At 55.4% G+C, this 18,746-nt stretch overlaps 1 protein-coding gene across 3 annotated transcripts in view; it reads left to right on the forward strand.

Moving 5' to 3' along the window:
• AHDC1 (AT-hook DNA binding motif containing 1) overlaps positions 1–17,828 on the forward strand; it is a 65,273-nt gene extending 47,445 nt beyond the window's left edge. For all 3 annotated transcript variants that reach the window (XM_036257282.1, XM_036257281.1, XM_036257283.1), the window contains 4 exons: positions 1,225–1,336; positions 1,483–1,520; positions 1,925–6,832; positions 17,591–17,828. In XM_036257282.1, coding sequence (XP_036113175.1) covers positions 1,999–6,789 — 4,791 coding nt within the window. In that variant the 5' untranslated portion in view covers positions 1,225–1,336; positions 1,483–1,520; positions 1,925–1,998 and the 3' untranslated portion in view covers positions 6,790–6,832; positions 17,591–17,828. The remainder of the gene's footprint in view (positions 1–1,224; positions 1,337–1,482; positions 1,521–1,924; positions 6,833–17,590) is intronic.
• The last annotated feature ends 918 nt before the right edge of the window (positions 17,829–18,746 follow it).

Consider the following 18,746-nt stretch of genomic DNA (forward strand, 5'->3'; position numbering starts at 1 on the left):
GGGTGACAGCTAGTGAGAGTCTGCATGGGTCTATAGGGGATGAACCTTGGGGATCAGGTCGGGGCCAAACACTAGGCAGTGTCAGGGTCAGTCTTTAAGACCCTCATGGTAGTCAGAGCTCATTTAGCTCCTTGCTCCCCGAGATCCCATCTTGTCCCCAGGCTCCCTTGAAAGTCAAACATGCCTAGGTCTAAATCCCAGCTCTGCCCAGACCCGCTCAGGGAATCAGTTGGTAAATATTTATGTAGTGTCCACAGCCCAGGCCCTGGGGTCAGGATACAGCCGTAAACAAGACAGATGTAGTCCCTGCCCCTAAAGAGCCCACACTCCAGGGGGACACTGAACAGCCAGTTATACAAGTAATTGATTGCAGTCATGATAAATACTGTGAAGGTGAAATAGAGAGGGCTCTGAGATGTGTAGCAGGGGCCAGACCAAGGCAGAGGTGGGATGGGGGATCAGAGAGGGCCTTTCTGATAAAGGTAGACGAGATGTCAGAAAATGTTCCTTTCCACATTCTTGTCTCCCTCCCTCCCTCAGCCTCCTTCTTGGGTCACACTTGGGTCTGGAGAAGAATGAGAGCCCCATGGGAAAAGGCAGGACTGAGGGCTCTGTGTTCTTGCTTTATTCATTCAGTATTTTTTGACTCACACTTGTGGGCCATGTGCTAATCAGGGTGTTGGGAGATAAAGAAGTGAACAGGACAGAAAATCCTTGCCCTCATGGTGCTTAAAACCTTCCAATGGATGGTTTCCTCATCTGTAAAAATGAATGATAGTCACATTGATCTTAGGTTTGCCAAGGGTTAGATGAGATAATCCATATAAACTGTTAGGCCAGTGTTTGGCAACAGAGAAAGGGTCCCCAAAGTATGAGCTTCTATTGTTGTTGACTCCCTGGTATGATCGATAAACCTCTGACCTCAGGTACTTTTCACTTTCTCTTTACAGCTTTTATCCCAGTAATAATTAAGTCATTTTGATTATCTGATGTTTGTCTACCCAGTCCTTGTGCAAAGTAGGCACTCCATAAATAATATGAATGAATGATGTTACTTCATCTCTGAGCCACCATTTCTTCATCTGCAAAATGGGGTTATTAATAGCCCCTACCTCACAGGATTGGTATGAAGAATTAAATGAAACGATGCCTGGACAGCTTCCAGCCCAGTGCCTGGCGTGCAGTAGGTGCTCACTAAACCTGAGCTGCGATGGTCCTTTCCAGGCGCTGTCCACACCCCGAGGCCTGGGCTCAGGCCGAAGTTGTTCCACAGCACCCTCAGCTGACAGCCAGCAACTAGCAGAGCCCCCAGGCACGGGGGCCCTCTCTCTCCCAGGTCAGCCGGGTGTGTGCACTGGAGGGAACATCAAGGGAGCTACGGGTGGTACGTGGAGAAGACTGGGCAGGTGGGCAGGTGGGCAGTGATTGGGCTATGGCCACCAGACCATTCAGATCTCCTGTTGCCTGTCTTGTTACCCACAGAGATCTCCAGTGTGACAGCCCAGGCGGCAGAGCCGAGGGTGAGTGGCTGGGGTTCCCCTGGAACCCTGGGAATGGGGGCAAGAAGGAGGGAGGCCTGGCCTTGATAGGACTTCTTGGCCCTCTGGCAGGGGCCTGGCCCTCTCCTTAAGTTTCATCTGGAGCGGTTGCCCTGCCCTGCTGTTCTTCCCTCTCAGAGGCAAGTGTCCTGTTCCACCTGAGCACATAGCCAGGGTCTAGAAGGGGGTGAGCTGTCAGTAAGTGGAACTGGGGCCTGTGAGGGGTTCATGGTGCATGTGGTGGTTTGGGAAAAGCTGGAGGTCAACAAACAGATTAGACTTTGGGAGGGGACTTAAGAGAGGATGCAGAGGCTCATTGAGGATATTGGAAGCTGATGAGGACTTGGGTGTTCAGTGAAGGACCTCCTGCCTGTCCTGCCCGGTAGGTCCTGGTCCCGGCTTCTCGCACCCTCATGTCAGCCCCGGCCCCGCCTGGCGGCCCTCGGAGGACAAGGTCAGGATGCGTGTGAAGCCCCAGGGCCTGGTGGTGACTTCCAGTGCCGTGTGCAGCTCTCCTGACTACCTCCGGGAGCCCAAGTACTACCCCAGCGGCCCCCCTACTCCCCGACCTTTGCTTCCCACCCGGCCCCCTGCCAGCCCACCTGACAAGGCCTTCGCCCACACCTTCTCCGAGAACCCACGCCCACCCCCACGCCGGGACCCTAGCACCCGGCGCCTACCAATTCTTGCCAAGGGGGACAACTTGCTGCCGCCTCGGGCAGCTCGTCCAGTCTCACAGGCCCACTGCCCCACACCTGCTGGAGACGGCAGCAGCTCCCAACGTCGCTGGGACAACGGGCGGGTGAATCTGCGTCCAGTGGTGCAGCTGATTGACATCATGAAGGACCTGACTCGGCTCTCCCAGGACCTGCAGCACAGTGGTGTGCACCTGGACTGCGGTGGGCTCCGGCTTAGCCGCCCGCCCGCCCCACCCCCTGGTGACCTTCAGTATAGCTTCTTCTCCTCCCCCAGTCTGGCCAACAGTATTCGAAGCCCTGAAGAGCGGGCCACCCCCCATGCCAAGTCTGAGCGGCCCACCCACCCCCTCTACGAGCCTGAGCCTGAGCCTCGGGATAGTCCTCAGCCCAGCCAAGGCCACAGTCCTGGAGCCACGGCCGCGGCCACTGGTCTGCCCCCAGAGCCTGAGCCAGATGGCCCTGATTACTCCGAACTCGCTGATGCCGACATCCTTAATGAACTGGCCTCTCTTACTTGCCCCGAGGCCCAGCTGCTGGAGGCCCAGGCCCTTGAGCCACCATCGCCTGAGCCAGAGCCTCAGCTCTTGGACCCCCAGCCCCGCTTCCTGGACCCACAGGCACTAGAGCCACTTGGGGAAGCTTTGGAGCTGCCACCCCTCCAACCTCTTGCTGACCCTCTGGGGCTGCCAAGCCTGTCTCTGCAGGCCCTGGATACCCTGCCTGACTCCCTGGAGTCACAGCTGCTTGACCCTCAGGGACTTGACCCCCTGCCCAAGTTGCTTGACGTCCCTGGCCGTCATCTGGAGCCCCAGCAGCCCCTAGGGCCCTGCTCACTGGCCGAGCCCCTGCGCCTGGACTTGTGCTCACCCCATGGTCCCCCTGGGCCTGAGGGTCTCCCTAAGTACGCCTTGCGGCGCACTGATAGGCCAAAGATTCTGTGTCGCCGGCGGAAAGCTGGTCGGGGGCGCAAGGCAGACGCTGGACCTGAGGGCCGCTTGCTGCCCCTCCCTATGCCCACAGGGCTGGCAGCCGCCCTGGCTGAGCCTCCACCACTACCGCCTCCACCACCACCTGCCCTGCCAGGCCCAGGCCCAGTCCCAGAGCTGGAGCCGGAATCTTCCCAGAACCCAGTGATTCCTACCCGCAAAAGCAAGTGCCGGGGTGTGCGACGTATGGTGGTGAAGATGGCCAAGATCCCTGTGTCACTGGGACGGCGGAACAAGACCACATACAAGGTGTCATCCTTGAGCAGCAGCCTGAGCGTGGAAGGCAAGGAGCTGGGCCTGCGTGTGTCAGCAGAGCCCACCCCGCTGCTGAAGATGAAGAACAATGGACGGAACGTGGTGGTGGTCTTCCCACCTGGCGAAATGCCTATTATTCTCAAGCGTAAGCGTGGCCGCCCTCCTAAGAACCTACTGCTGGGTCCCGGCAAGCCCAAGGAGCCAGCTGTGGTGGCAGCCGAGGCAGCCACGGTGGCAGCGGCCACCATGGCCATGCCGGAGGTGAAGAAACGGCGGCGGCGGAAGCAGAAGCTGGCATCTCCCCAGCCATCCTATGCAGCAGACGCCAACGACAGCAAGGCCGAGTACTCGGACGTCCTCGCCAAGCTGGCCTTCCTGAACCGCCAGAGCCAGTGTGCTGGGCGCTGCTCTCCACCCCGTTGCTGGACACCCAGTGAGCCCGAGTCGGTACATCAGGCTCCCGACACCCAGAGCATCTCCCACTTCCTGCATCGTGTGCAGGGCTTCCGGCGGCGTGGTGGCAAAACAGGTGGTTTTGGTGGCCGGGGTGGGGGCCATGCCGCCAAGGCAGCCCGATGCTCCTTCAGTGACTTCTTTGAGGGCATCGGCAAGAAAAAGAAGGTGGTGGCAGTGGCAGCTGCTGGAGTGGGGGGCCCCGGCCTCACTGAGCTGGGGCATCCCCGCAAACGGGGCCGGGGGGAGGTGGATGCTGTGACTGGGAAGCCCAAGCGCAAGAGGCGGTCCCGGAAGAATGGGACTCTGTTCCCAGAGCAGGTACCCGGAGGCCCAGGCTTTGGGGAGGCAGGCGCCGAGTGGGCCGGGGACAAGGGTAGTGGCTGGGCTCTTCACCATGGGCACCCAGGCGGGCAAGCTGGCCGAAACTGTGGGTTCCAGGGGACTGAGGCCCGGGCCTTTGCCTCCACTGGGCTGGAGAGTGGGACTTCAGGCCGTGGCAGCTACTACAGCACGGGCACACCTGCAGGCCAGACCGAGCTCAGCCAGGAGCGCCAAAACCTCTTCACTGGCTATTTTCGCTCCCTGCTCGATTCAGATGACTCCTCCGACCTCTTGGACTTTGCCCTCTCAGCCTCACGCCCTGAGTCCCGGAAGGCATCAGGCACCTATGCGGGGCCCCCCACCAGTGCCCTGACTGCCCAGCGAGGCCTGGCCACCTTCCCCAGCCGGGGAGCCAAGGCCAGCCCGGTAGCAGTGGGCAGCAGTGGGACTGGGGCAGACCCCTCTTTCCAGCCTGTCCTGCCCGCTCGCCAGACCTTCCCACCAGGCCGAGCAGCGAGCTATGGGATAACCCCCGCCACTTCAGACTGCCGGGCCGCTGAGACCTTTTCAAAGCTGGCTCCTCCGCCTTCAGCTGTGGCCCGCTCGCCTACCACCCACCCACCTGCCAACACCTACACCCCCCAGTACGGTGGCTATGGGGCTGGACAGAGTGTATTCGCCCCAGCAAAACCCTTTACGGGCCAGGACTGTGCTAATAGCAAGGACTGCAGCTTTGCCTATGGCAGCGGCAACAGCCTGCCTGCCTCACCCAGCAGCGCCCACAGCGGTGGCTATGCCCCACCACCTACCGGTGGCCCCTGCCTGCCACCAAGCAAAGCCTCCTTCTTCAACAGCTCTGAGGGGGCTGCCTTCTCTGGTTCAGCCCCCACACCCCTGCGCTGTGACAGCCGGGCCAGCACTGTCTCACCTGGCGGCTACATGGTGCCCAAGGGCACCACAGCCTCTGCCGCCTCTGCTGCCTCCTCCTCCTCCTCCTCTTTCCAGCCCTCGCCTGAGAACTGTCGGCAGTTCGTGGGGGCTTCTCAGTGGCCTTTCCGGCAGGGCTATGGAGGCCTGGACTGGGCCTCAGAGGCCTTCAGTCAGCTCTACAATCCTGGTTTCGACTGCCATGTCAGCGAGCCCAACGTGATCTTGGACATCTCCAACTACACGCCACAGAAGGTGAAGCAGCAGACAGCTGTGTCTGAAACCTTCTCGGAGTCGTCCTCCGACAGCACCCAGTTCAATCAGCCAGTTGGTGGCGGTTTTAGGCGTGCCAACAGTGAGGCCTCGAGCAGTGAGGGCCAGTCAAGCCTGTCCAGCCTGGAGAAACTCATGATGGACTGGAATGAGGCTTCATCTGCCCCTGGCTACAACTGGAACCAGAGTGTCCTCTTCCAGAGCAGCTCCAAGCCCGGCCGTGGACGGCGGAAGAAGGTCGACCTGTTCGAGGCCTCACATCTGGGCTTCCCATCGTCAGCCTCAGCCACCGCCTCAGGCTACCCGTCCAAACGGAGCACAGGGCCCCGGCAGCCACGGGGTGGACGGGGCGGCGGGGCCTGCTCAGCAAAGAAGGAGCGGGGCGGTGCAGCAGCCAAAGCCAAGTTCATCCCCAAGCCACAGCCGGTCAACCCACTGTTCCAGGACAGCCCAGACCTCGGCCTGGACTACTACAGTGGGGACAGCAGCATGTCACCACTGCCCTCGCAGTCAAGGGCCTTTGGTGTGGGTGAGCGAGACCCCTGTGACTTCATGGGACCCTACTCCATGAACCCATCCACGCCATCTGATGGTACCTTTGGCCAAGGCTTCCACTGTGACTCGCCTAGCCTGGGTGCCCCTGAGCTGGATGGCAAGCATTTCCCACCACTGGCCCACCCGCCCACGGTGTTTGATGCTGGCCTGCAGAAGGCGTACTCACCCACCTGCTCACCAACACTGGGCTTCAAGGAAGAGCTGCGGCCACCACCCACAAAGCTGGCTGCCTGTGAGCCCCTCAAGCACGGGCTCCAGGGGGCCAGCCTGGGCCATGCGGCTGCAGCACAGGCCCACCTGAGCTGCCGGGACCTGCCACTGGGCCAGCCCCACTACGACTCCCCCAGCTGCAAGGGCACAGCATATTGGTACCCACCAGGCTCGGCTGCACGCAGCCCACCCTATGAAGGCAAGGTGGGTGCAGGGCTGCTAGCTGACTTCCTGGGCAGGACGGAGGCCTCGTGTCTCAGCGCCCCACACCTGGTTAGCCCACCAGCCACGCCCAAGGCCGACAAGGAGCCACTGGAGATGGGCCGGCCACCTGGCCCACCCCGTGGCCCTGCTGCAGCCGCTGCTGGCTATGGCTGCCCGCTCCTTAGTGACTTGACCCTGTCCCCTGTGCCGAGGGACTCGCTGTTGCCCCTGCAGGAGACCACCTACAGGTATCCAGGCTTTATGCCACAGGCGCATCCCGGCCTGGGTGGGGGCCCCAAGAGCGGCTTCCTGGGGCCCATGGCGGAACCTCATCCTGAGGACACATTCACCGTCACCTCCCTGTAGTGCCAACTGAAGTGCCGACTGGACCTCGAGGTTTTGTTCCTGGGTGAGTCTGGGGATGTGGGTGTAATGGGAAGAGGCCTGGGGGATCGGGGGGAGGACATTAGAGCTTGGCCAAGGGAAGAGGTATAGTGATGAGCAGGAAAGATTTAAGGACAGGATTGGAGGCCTGAAAACGAGGAGTTGGGATTCAGTAAGGAGTCAGGGATTAGGTGTTGGGAACAGTCTTATGGAAACGGGTTGCTTGGGTTGCAGAGTCCAGCATGGGGCTTGGATGCTATTGAAATGGCTAGAGAACCATAGACTGGACGGTCTCATCTAGTTGGTTCATCAAGCATTTTTATTTCCCTCGTATATGCTAGGCACCACCTGAGTCCCAGGAAACAGTCACCACTTGACCTTGTGTAAGGGAGGGTATTCGAATTGCTCTGTAAAGGGGGAAGTAGGTTGCGTAATTGTCTGCCAGGGGCCATCCGAGGCACTGACCCTGACTTGCTCCTTCGTTTCCTTAGGAGCTTCATTTAGTCCAAGATGCAGTCTGGCAAGGGTCAGGCTGAAGGTGTGGCCAGTATGTCTGGTCATACACTCTGCAAGGGCTATACCGAGTGGCCCAGAGTATCCTTTTCTGGTCTCCCATGGTACCCTAAAAGGCTGCTTTTCAAAGTCTTTGGCCTGAGGTAGTCTCAGTGTGGTTGGGCATGTGGGGTAGGAAACCAGAAATGGAGAAGGGGTTCTGGGATCCTGCTATGCCTGTGTCAGTGGGTCTGTCTCCAGGCGGGATGTTTCCTGCCTAGGAAAAGCCAGTTCCTTTCCTGAAGCCAGATGCTTTTCCAAGAGTTCAGTTAAATATGGCTAGATATTTAGATGTTTTTTTTTCTTTTCTTTTTTTAATCCTCACCCAAGGGTATTTTTCCATGTATCTTCAATTGGAGTGGGAGGGGGGGCAGAGAAGGGGAGAGAGAGAAACATCGACGTGAGAGGGACACATTGACTGTTTGCCTCCTGCATGACCCCGACCAGGGCCTGGGATGAACCACAACTGAGGTACGTGCCCTTGGCCGGAACCAAGGTATGTGCCGCAGGCCAACGCTCTAACCGCTGAGCCATACCTGCCAGGGCGATATTTAGATGTTTTAATCAGGCACTGTGACCTCAGTAGTTAGGGTCACAGTTTTTTAATCCCAAGATCTTGTTTTAGAAAAGGAAAATAAAAGACAAAAAATGCTCCCAAAATGGTAAAAGGGGAGAAGGTTAGAGAAATAATTTTCTTGATGAATAACCTGCTCCAGAAATACAGCCACAAGTGGCCCATCAGATCCCACTTTCAAACAGCAGACCTGTCTGAGCCACTGCAGCCTCCTGGGGGTGTCTCTTCCTGGAGAAAGAACGGCAGGGCTCCTGGAAAGCCCCGGCCCTGATCTGGGGAGGCCATTCAAGGCCAGGGTGACTCAGGGTCCTGAAGTCATGTCAGTGGAAACTTATTACCCCCTCTCTGCCTGACCTCAGCTCCCTTGGTGTCTGAAGGTTGCAGAGGGCAGCATGCAGGAGTCAGGAGACTTAGAGAAGGACCGTTCCCCAACTGGCCATCAACTTGCTATAAGCCCTTGACCAAGCTTTTATCCTCCCTCCCCCAACTCCCGCCTTTGTTTCCCCCATCTGTTCAAAGAAATTGATCATCTCTTAGGCTCTTGCAATTCTGCATAGCATAGACAATGGAACCAACTTTGTGGGGGGCGGTGAGGGCAGCATATTTTTCCTCCTAGTGAAGCCATGTTGAGAGTAAAATGGCCTCCATTCCCCATGCGTCTCATTGCGAGCAGTAAAGCCACAGATCTGAAGCAGGCCAGGGGGGAGCTGCTTAGGGTTTAAAATGTCAAACTCCTGATCCTTCTCACTGGAGGGGGAGATGTCTCATGGATAATCAGAAATGTGAAATAATCTGGAAACCTTTCCTCCCTGGCTCTGGATGGGAAAATAAACAGGTGTGGGGGCTGGGTGTTTGGGCAGGTCACAGCTCAGTGAGATACATAATGGAACCACCAGTGAGGCCTGAATACAGGAGGAACTGGGACACCATCCAGCCCCACATTCTGGCCCTGCTCCCCACTCAGAGCTAGGAGTTGACAGCACTATCCTCAGACCAGTGCATTCAGTCATTGCAGAGACATCTGTCCAGCACTCACTACGTGCCAGGCATGGGGGCACCACGGTGAATACCACAAATGAGGTCCCGGTCCTCCGGGGGCTTCCAGTTTAGAGGGAAAGACAATAAACAGAGTGACACAAAGCATTTGATAAATATTGCCGTAAGGAGGACTGCAAAGAGAGGAAAAGCCAGGAGGCCATGAGACCGCAGCAGGCCGACCGGATCCTGAAGCTGACGCTTCAAGGAGGAGGAAATGGGAAGAGCATTCTGTGCAGAGGGAACAGCAGTGGGTAAAGTGAGTGAGGGGGTGAGGCAGGCAGAGCCAGAGTCACACAGGGCACTGGGGAGAGTTTGAACTGTGTTCCAAGACAAATAGGGAACCAGTGAGGTGAGCCCTCAGCTGGGACATGTCAAGGGTCACAGTGGAGCAAGGCAAGCGGTGAAGGAGTGAGACCAGGCAGCCCCGACAGTGGCTTGGGCCAAGGCGGTGATAGGGTTGTCTTCCTTTATCTAAGATGGCACACCAGTTCCTCTTCCAGGACAACCCCCCAGTACCAGGCACTGATTAAAATCATTGTGGGAATGAGAAGATTTGGGGATACAGGAAAGTAGAATGGTGAGGAAGAAGAGTTAGCAGAGGTCACTGGCAACAGAAGGCTAAAGCAGAGAGGACGGTGACATGCTCACTCACCAACGGGCTGAGAGCACTTGATGTCGGGTACTGAGGCGTCAGTCCTTCAGCCCAGCCTCACGTCTTGAGCCCCTCCATGCCCATCCCGGTGCCAGATGGGACAAAGCAGCCATGACCTCTGTTCTTAGAGGTCAGCATTCACCCCGGGAAACTAAAACAAGTACACAAAGAACCTGAAAACACCTGGTGGAAAGTGGCAGGTGCCCAGAGGCAGGGAGAAACAAAGCTTGTGCACCAGGAAGGTCACTCTCTGCCCCTTTGGTGAGAAAAGGGAAATATTTTGTTCTGGGCTCTTTGTACAATACCACTTACTGACCCCTCACAGCGGCCCGGAGGTGAGTCCCCACCCCAGTCAGAGCGTTGAGGAAACTGGTACAACTAAGAACCTTGCCCAGGAGATCCACAGTGTCCAGTGGAGCCAGCATTTGAACCCAATACTGTTGTCCCCCACATCCCCACCACACTGCTCCCTCTCCGCCCCACACCCCTAATTAACGGATTCGTTGGATGTTTCCTACAACTGTTTCTGGGTCTGACATCTTGAATGGATTTTGAGGTTCAGTGGGAGAAGCTTCATTTGAGCTCGGCCTTGAAGAATAGGCGAGATTTGGACACTGGAGAATGGGGGAGTGCATTCCAGGCAGAGGGAACTGGGCAAGGGCAGGTCACACCCCAAAGGGAATGAGAAGAGGAGAGCTCAGAGGAACCACAGTAGGGAATGTGGGACTGGACTGGTCTGGGAGTCGAGCTAATGGGACAGAGAAGGAAAGGGGTGGAGGTCAGAGGGCACCTGGGCCCTTGCACACATCTCCTCTAGTCCTTTAGATGGAAAGCAGAGCCAGACAGACTGGCTCCTCGTTGGGCTCTTGTGACTGAAGATCGGCTCTACCAGACCCTGGGAAGAGGGTGGGAGGGTAGGAAGGGCCCTCCAAGGTGTTTAGGAATCTCGAGTCCCCCTCTCCTCCCTATTCCCTCTCAGGCCTGAACCTGAGACCAAGAGAAATGTCACAGGTCTTCCAAGGTTACACCAGCTGGGGCCTGACCAGAGCAGGAAGCAGTTTCCAAAGCCACCATCCAGCCAGGGTCAGCAGGCATGCCCGGACCTGGGCCAGGCCCCGGCTGCTCTGGGCTTTGTCTCTTCGTGTCTGGAAACCTCAAGAGGTCATTTGATCTTGCTTCTGGCTCTCAGCGAGAGGCCCTCACGTCAGGGGTCAGCCAGTCCTGCCCTGCCTCTTCTGGGCTCCTCTTCTCAATCCCTGAGGCTATCCTCCCTCCAATCCTATCTCTTGCCTCTGCAGCCATTTTCAGGCCAGGCCTTCTTGTGCTGAGCCCTCATTTCCTGGAAATCTAATCTCTCCATGAACATGCCCTCTCACGCTCCTCTCCCACATCCCTGTGGCCCTGGAAGAAGAACCCAAGGGAGCAAAACCCTGAAAGGGTGGGGGGGGGGGATGCTAAGAGCACGCACGCCTGTGGGCACAGACAGGCCTCTGTGCAGAATCTGATTCCATCTCATACCAGCCAAGTGACCTGGTGAGTCACGTCACCTTGCTGCGTCTCTTAGGAGAATTAAATGAGATTACCCGCGAAGCACTTAGCCCAGTCCCAGGCACATAGTAAGCACGTAATCAGTGGCTGGTAAATAGAGGATAAGATACTCCCCGCAGACTGAATTCTGGGGCCTCTGATCCAGTGTGTGTGAGTCACACACCCTGACCCTTTCCTGCTTGCTCAGGACTCTGCAGCCAGGCCTCCTTCCCCTGTTCAACCTGCTTCTCTCCTAGGAAGGCTCTTGTAACCAGTGTGGATTTGGGGCTTTTGGTGGAAGGTGAAATGCCACCTAGGTCTTTGCCTTAGCAACTAAGTCCTTCCTAGGGGGCCTGAGACAAGGTAAGGCATAGGCCCCCACCTCGAAGGACCTGAAGCCTAATGCACATCAGCACCCAGGTCAGCTAAAACCCTGTCCACACACTGACCCCCCCTGGTCCTCTCCGTGCAGATAACCTAAAACAGATTGCCTGTGACTTTGTAATAGGTCATGATTTTTCTCCTGGAAGATTCGCCACCTTTGTCACCATAACTTTTGCTCTGTAGTGCCCTCTGTTTGTGCTGATGGGCAGGAGGAAGTAGGTTAATTCTGTAGTGAAAGCACATGAACCAGCCACTTTTCTGGGCCAGGCATTGCCGCTAGTGCCGAGGGTACCACCGAACAAGACAAGCAGAGTCCTGCCCTCATGGAGTTTGCAGCCTATCAATAGGTGTTTATTAAAAACCTCCATGTGGGTATCACTCTCCAGGGGAGGGAATAAAACACTCCCACCAGAAACACCAGGGAGCACCCTCCTGAACCGTGAGCAGGGCAGGCAGCATGGTCTTCTTGGAGGCAGAAAATGGGTCTTGAACAAATCTGAGACTTCAGAAGCTGTAACGCCAGCTCAGCCACCTGGGTCAGCACCCAGCGCCTTTCCAGTCCCTGCCCCAACGCCTGTCCCCCTGCCTAAGGCCATTCCCCCCACTGTGGCCAACGGAGTGCTTTGTTCTTCAGCGCATGGTGTCTGGAGCCCCCAGAATATTTATTGTATGAATTGATTAAAACACATTTGCTCCTATGATTTCATTGCTTACTACCTTAAAAAAAATTTTTTTTCTTTTTATTGATTTGAGAGAAATATCGATGTGAAAGAGAAACATCGGTCAGTTGCCTCCTGCATGTGCCCTGACCAGTAATCGAACTCGAATCAAACTCTACACCTTTTTGTGCATGGGACAATGCTCCAGCCAACTGAGCTACACAGGCCAGAGCACTTAACACCTTTTGACTGCACCTTCCCCTCTCCAGCCTCCTTCCCTGCAAAATAAAGCCCAGCTTCCTAGCCTGGTATTCCCGGTATTCAAAGCTGCTTTTTCAGCCCTGACCTCCTCATACACCCTCCCTTTCCAGCTCTGGACTAGAATCAGGAGTGGGGGTGGGGCGCTTTCCCCAGCGTGCCCTGTGCCTTTGCTCTAGCTGTTCTCTGGCCTAGGTTACCCTTTCCTACTCACCATCCATCTCTCACCTGTCAGTTCCTATCTTTCACTCAGACATCACCTCCTCCAAGAAGCATTCCAGGATCCTTCCCAGGCTCAGTTAATCTCCAAACCCTTATGCATTCGTGACAGCCCTTCCTGGGAATGTCCTCCCCGTGCCATCAGCTCCTTTAGGCCAGTTACTCATGTCTGTGCACTGTCCCCATCTCCCTCCCCAGTATCTCATCATGCCTGAGGCATTTCAGGGTCAGGGTTTTTGGTGGTTGTTTTTTTTTCCCCTGGAGTTAAAGAACAGTATGTAGACTAGGGAGAATTATGAGAGGGAAGGGTAAGTGTTGGGGAATGAGTGAAGATGATTTCTCTCACCCCCGCTGTTACCAGATACTCTCCTAAGAGTAGGGCAGGACTAACTGGGCTTTTGGAGATCTCTAAGTACAACCCTCCCAGTTTACAGAGAGGGAGAGGGATTCCCCCGAAGACACACAGCCTCCCAGGCAGGGAAGCACCACATGGTAGAGCCAGGAAGGGTCCTTGGGGATCACACTGTTCCTGCCCTTTCCTTAGCCTCTACTTCAGCCACATCCCAACACATACCCATCAGTATCACCGTCCTTACACAGGCATCTCCTATCAGGAGGCTGGAGAGGGTGTGGGGGGTGGTAAGCCTCCTTCCAGGACAGGTAAGAAGTATGAGGCTCTGAGAGGTGGGAGATAGACACAAGGTCACACAGCTTGATGGGCAACCATGGATGTGAACTCCCCATAGTATCGCTCTATGCCCAGCAGCGGAGAGGGTGGGAGGTCCCTAAGGAGGAGAGCTATTTAGGAAGCATCTCTCTGGTGGACACCGATTTTTTAGTATATATAATATTGATTTTTAGCCCTGGCCAGTTTGGCTCAACGGTTAGAGCATTGGCCTGCGATCCAGAGAGACCTGGGTTCGGTTACCACTAAGGGCACGTACCTCAGTTGCAGTATGTCCCTGGCCCTGGTTGGGTCGTGTGGGTGGCAGCCACCCGATGTGTTCCTTTCACATCGATGTTTCTCTCTCTCTCTTCCTCTCCCTCTCTCCCACTGTGTCTGAACAAAAAATGGAAAAATATCCTTAGGTGAGGATAAAATTATATTATATATATATATATATATATATATATATATATATATATATATAATTGATTTTTAGAGAGAGAGAAAGGGAGGGGGAGAGAGAAACACCGATGTGAGAGTAGAACATCGATCGGCTGCCTCCTGCACCCCCCACCAGGAATTGAGCCCATAACCTTGGGTATGTTCCCTGGCCAGGAATCTAATCGGCAACGTTTTTGGTTCATGGGGCAACACCCAGATTTCTTTATTTTTTCCTTTATTGATTTTAGGAAGAGAGAGATGGAAACATCAATGAGAGAGAGCGTCAGTCGGCCTCCCCCTGCATGCCCCCCACTGGGGATTTGGCCCACAACCTGGGCATGTGACCTGACCAGGAATCGAACCGGCAACCTCTGGGTGCATGGGTCAATGCTCAACCACTGAGCCACACTGGCCAGGCAACACAGATTTTTTTAAAACTTCCCTGGAGTGAGAGGGGAGCCACACCCCACAGTCTACCCATTCCCAATTGGAAGCCTCACCCCTTGGCGAATCTCCATCTCTCAGGTGTGATCTGGGCCCCAAGGGAACCAGTGTCCTTTCCACATCTGAGGGGCTCGCTGGCCTGACTTTGCCTGAAAATGTCAGAGAGGGTAGATTAGCCTTTGGGCAGCTGTGGTTTGCCTCTGACCACTTGTCTTCGGGGCACTCAGTGTCCAAAGATCTCTCCCATTACCTGATCAAGCCCCTCATTTTATGTAGAAACTGAAGGCCAGAGAGGGAAAGGACTTGTCCTAGGTCACAGAGCCGACCAGTCGCAGTCCCCATGTGCTCTCTTGGCCTTCTGCTCCACTGCAGAAGCCCCTTTCTCAGGGCAGTGACTGCAGGGTGGTGGTTAGACCTTAGCTTGTGTCTTGCAGTCAGTGGGTGTGGATATATGTCTGCTGGCTACTTAAACAAATGTGGACTGTGTGCTCCTTTAGTGAGGAGAGCAGCTCTCTCCAGACAACCTGATTTGTACAGTCTGCAGCACTTTGAGGCCCTGCTCAGCTGCCCCTTGGTGCACCCCCCAGTACCAGCCTGCACTGACAAGCAGAGACCATTTAATGCACTGGCACCTCGGACAGTAAAACTGCAGGAGTGCAGGGACTCAGTAGCAAGTGACTCTGCAGTCATTCATTATGGAGCCACTAAAAGGTTAAGTCTCATGAACAATGGCTGGTGCCCTGGGGCGCCAGGCACCTGCTGGTGTTGGGGATACAGAGGTACCACACACAGGTCTTTGCCCTGGAGGAGCAGGGAAGGGAAATGACAAGTGCGTTGGTAGCTATGGTAACAGGGTGGTCTAAGGAGGCATCCAGGAGGTGTGCACGACCTGATCAGACTTAGACCGGTCTTCTCCATCGTTGCTGTCGTTCAGTCAGCACACATCCTTGACCCCAGCGTGTGCAGGGCACTGCTCAGCAGTGAGCAGAAGAGCCACAGCTCCTCCTGCCAGGGCGGTGTTAGGTGCCCCTCTGTGCTCCTTGAGCCCCGCAGGGCTTTCCTTGGCGTAGCCTCATCTCCCTGCATTGTAATTTCCTTGTTTGGGGTCTGCTTTGCTTCCTCTGTGCTCTGAGTCCCTCAAGGGCAGGGACTAGCAGTTTTGTTCTGTGCTTTGTTTCCAATGCCCAGCCCTGGGCCACCTGGCATGTCAGCCTTAGTTCCATTCTCTCCTGCTCAGGAACCTCTGGATTTGATTCTCTCCCCATCCCCCACCATCCCCCAGATTCTGGCCAAGTCATGAAAGCTGGGGAGGGCAGTGGGAGGAGGAAGGTGAGACATGATGGCTTAGCAGAGGGTGAGAAAGCCTCCCTGCTGCCCAGCCACCAGCACCACGGGAATGGTTCTGGCAGGAGCTGCCTGCTGGGCTGAGATCACCATGGAGACCTGGCTTGGAGAGGGTCACTGGCAGTGGCTAAGGGCTGGAGGGGGTGGGGGTGACAGGGATTTGTGAGGAGGCTCCCAGCCTGCCCTGGGGCCCTTAGAGGGAACTGGAGAGGCTGGGGTTTGATAGAATTCACTTGCTAAGTGGTTTGGAACAGCCCATTCTAAGTCTCCCCCTCACTTGTCTCCCCAACACATTATACCTGTCACCCCAACAGGAGGTTCCTTAGCTTAGCAGCTGTTCTTAAACTGCATAAAACTGTCCTATAGATAGGTGCCTCCAGCCCTCCAGCTGAACCTTCCCCCCCACATCCAACAGTCCTGCCCCTAATGGATACCCTGCTTATCTCTGCAGCTGTTCCTGTTTATCACCCTGCCTGCGAGCACTGACATCCATCCCAACGGCACCCCTTGCCCCAAGAGTTGCTTTTCTACCAATCACCCCAGTTGTAATACAGCTGTCACCCTAACGGCATACCTCTTACCCCTGCGGCTAATGTTCCGTCCTCCCCTCACCTGCAGGAGACCTGACAGCTCAACAAAGATACAGCTCCCACCCTCCCCTTCCACCTCTGCTTGCCACCTGGGCTGAGACACCTGGGCGGGGTGTTGCCCCCACCTTACAGTAACCCACCTGGGTCCCCTGGCCTTGGGGGAATACTGGCAAGTCCAACCTCAGGACAAAAGTCTTCCCTGGGGCTGACTGCCCAGCAGACAGCAGCCGAGGCTGAGCAGAATTTAAATGTGACCCTGTTGGAGAGGGAAGCCAAGAAGGGACAAGGGAGGGCAGGCTTTCTGTGGCTGCTTGCTTCCTGTAGGGGTGGGGGATGGTGGGCTGGCTCGCTGAGGAGTCTTAGGAGGTGGTTTTAGCACCCTCCCTCTGCCCCTGAATTCTGGTGGGATGGTCACTCTCCCAAGTGTGGGAGACATGAACTTCCGGGCTCGGAGAGGACAGAACTCTGAAAGGGTCAGGCTAATGACTGGAGGTCTTGAGAATGACCGAGCCCATCCCTGCCCCTCTGGACACCTTGCTCATCCCAGCACAACGGGGGTCTGGATAGGGAAGTCAGGACCCCTTCTAGGTAGTTCCTGAGCTTCAGGAAGGCAGGAGCTACAGCCAAAACAGATGGTATTGTGTTGGGCAACTTCTTTATTCCTTTATTCAGACAGACTTCCTCCTCACCTCACCTCTCTAAGGAACAGAATGGCATTGATGGGGGCTGGGGAGAGGGTTGGATTTAGAAGAAATTAAAGCTGCAGTTCACAGCTGTGCTGTGCTAAGCCCCCCACCCCCCCACCCCCGGTCTAGGCTGTTCATTCCTCAGAACAGCCTAGGTTATAGGAATTTCTAAACTCATTGTTACATGAGGAGATTCAGGCTTGGAGAGCCTAGCTGGCCCAGGCTCCAGGAAAATAATAACGACTGGTGATTAGTGTCATTTACTATGCATTTACCTACCACTGAATCCTCCCAACAAACCTATGGGATAGTTCTGTTGTCCCCTTTTTTCAGATGAGTGAACTGAGGCTCCCAGAGATTCGCCAGCTTGCCCCAGGTCACAGAGCTATTAAATGGTGGTGCTAGCTTTTGGACTTAGCTGTGTCTGGCTCTAGAGTTCAAGTTCTTAACAAGTTGCACTGCCTGGAACCCCAACTCCTCGCCCTGCACCTCCTTGACCTCTCAGTGGAGTGGGTCTTGGACCACACACCGACTTTACAGATGGGGAAACTGAGCCCAGAGAAAGCCAGGAGCAGTCCAGAGTCTCATGGGGGACTGTTTGGAGCTCTGTGGGAGAAGGAACAATGGGGTTAGCTTCTCAGAATCCTGGTAGGAACTGGGTGGGGTCCCAACACTTAGCCTCCCCGTTCTCAGAGCTCAGCGTCTACCTGTCACTGACGTCTGCCTCTTCTCTTGTGTTTCCTTGCAGCTTTCAGAAAACCAACGCCAAGACCCCTCCCAGCGTCCACATCGTCCTCTGGCAGGAGCGCCTGCCCCTCTGCCTCCCACGCCCCCCCTGCACCCCTTGCAGCCCACCTCCCCCACCCCTCCCTGCCCATCTCCTCCACGCAGAAGCCCAAGGTGAGCCCTTTCTGCACAAAACCAGCAATTGTAAATACTTTTTAAAAATGTACAAAACTTAAAAACAAAACACAGTTTTAGAAAAAGACAAAAAAAAAAAAGAGAGCGAGAGAGCGAGCGTGTGCAAGAGGTTGCGCGCGGGGCCGAAGCGTCCAGAGCCCTGCAAGTATGCACTGAGAAATTTATCTACAGGTCGTGTGACAGAAATGAACAATATCCTATTTATTGTATATACTGTTTTATTATAAATTGTGGATTGTATATTGCATTCTGTAAACCTGCTGTGGTCCCGTGGTGTGCAAATTCGCATGGTGGGGGGAGGGAAAAGAACCTCTTGCGGGAGCTTTTTTTTTTTTTTCTTTCTTATTTTTCACTCTTGGGTTTTCTCTTCTGTTGTTGTTGTTGTTTTCTGTTGGCAGGACACACCCAAAGATCCAAGTTTGTATTAAAAAGAAATGGAAAAAAAAAGCAAAAAAAAAAAAAAACACACACACACCTTGTGTCTTGTGAAAGGGGGTGAGTGAGGGTGGTGGAATGGAAGGGGCATGCCTGGGTTTTGTCACCAGCCGCTAGGTCCCTAGAGGAGTTGAAATACTGCCATGTGTTCTCTCCCTCTTAGTTTTCCCTTTTGCCTGAGATCTGAGTCACCTTCACTCTGGGCCCCCTACCCCAATTCCTTCCCAAGCCCTGTGTCTCCCTGCCTCTAGCTCCCCAGTCTGTCCCCAGCGCTTCCTGGCCCCTAGTGTCCCAGGTGCAGGGATTCTGCCTCTTATCCTCATTTTGCCCCAGGTCCTGGGTCTCCCTTCACTCTGAGACCCCTCTTGTATCCCAGGTCCCAGGTCTGCCTCTCTCTGGACCTGTTTTTATGTCCCCAGGTCTCCCCTGCCCCTGGACCACCATTCTTTTCAAAGTACAGGATGCCTGCCTCTAGGACCCCTGTTTTCCTCCAGGTCTTAGTTCCCTCTCCCTGAGGAACCCCCATTGTGAATCAAGTCTCTGGTCTC

The sequence above is a fragment of the Molossus molossus genome, unplaced genomic scaffold, assembly GCF_014108415.1.
Source record: "Molossus molossus isolate mMolMol1 unplaced genomic scaffold, mMolMol1.p scaffold_m16_p_12, whole genome shotgun sequence".
Taxonomy (NCBI): Eukaryota; Metazoa; Chordata; class Mammalia; order Chiroptera; family Molossidae; genus Molossus; species Molossus molossus.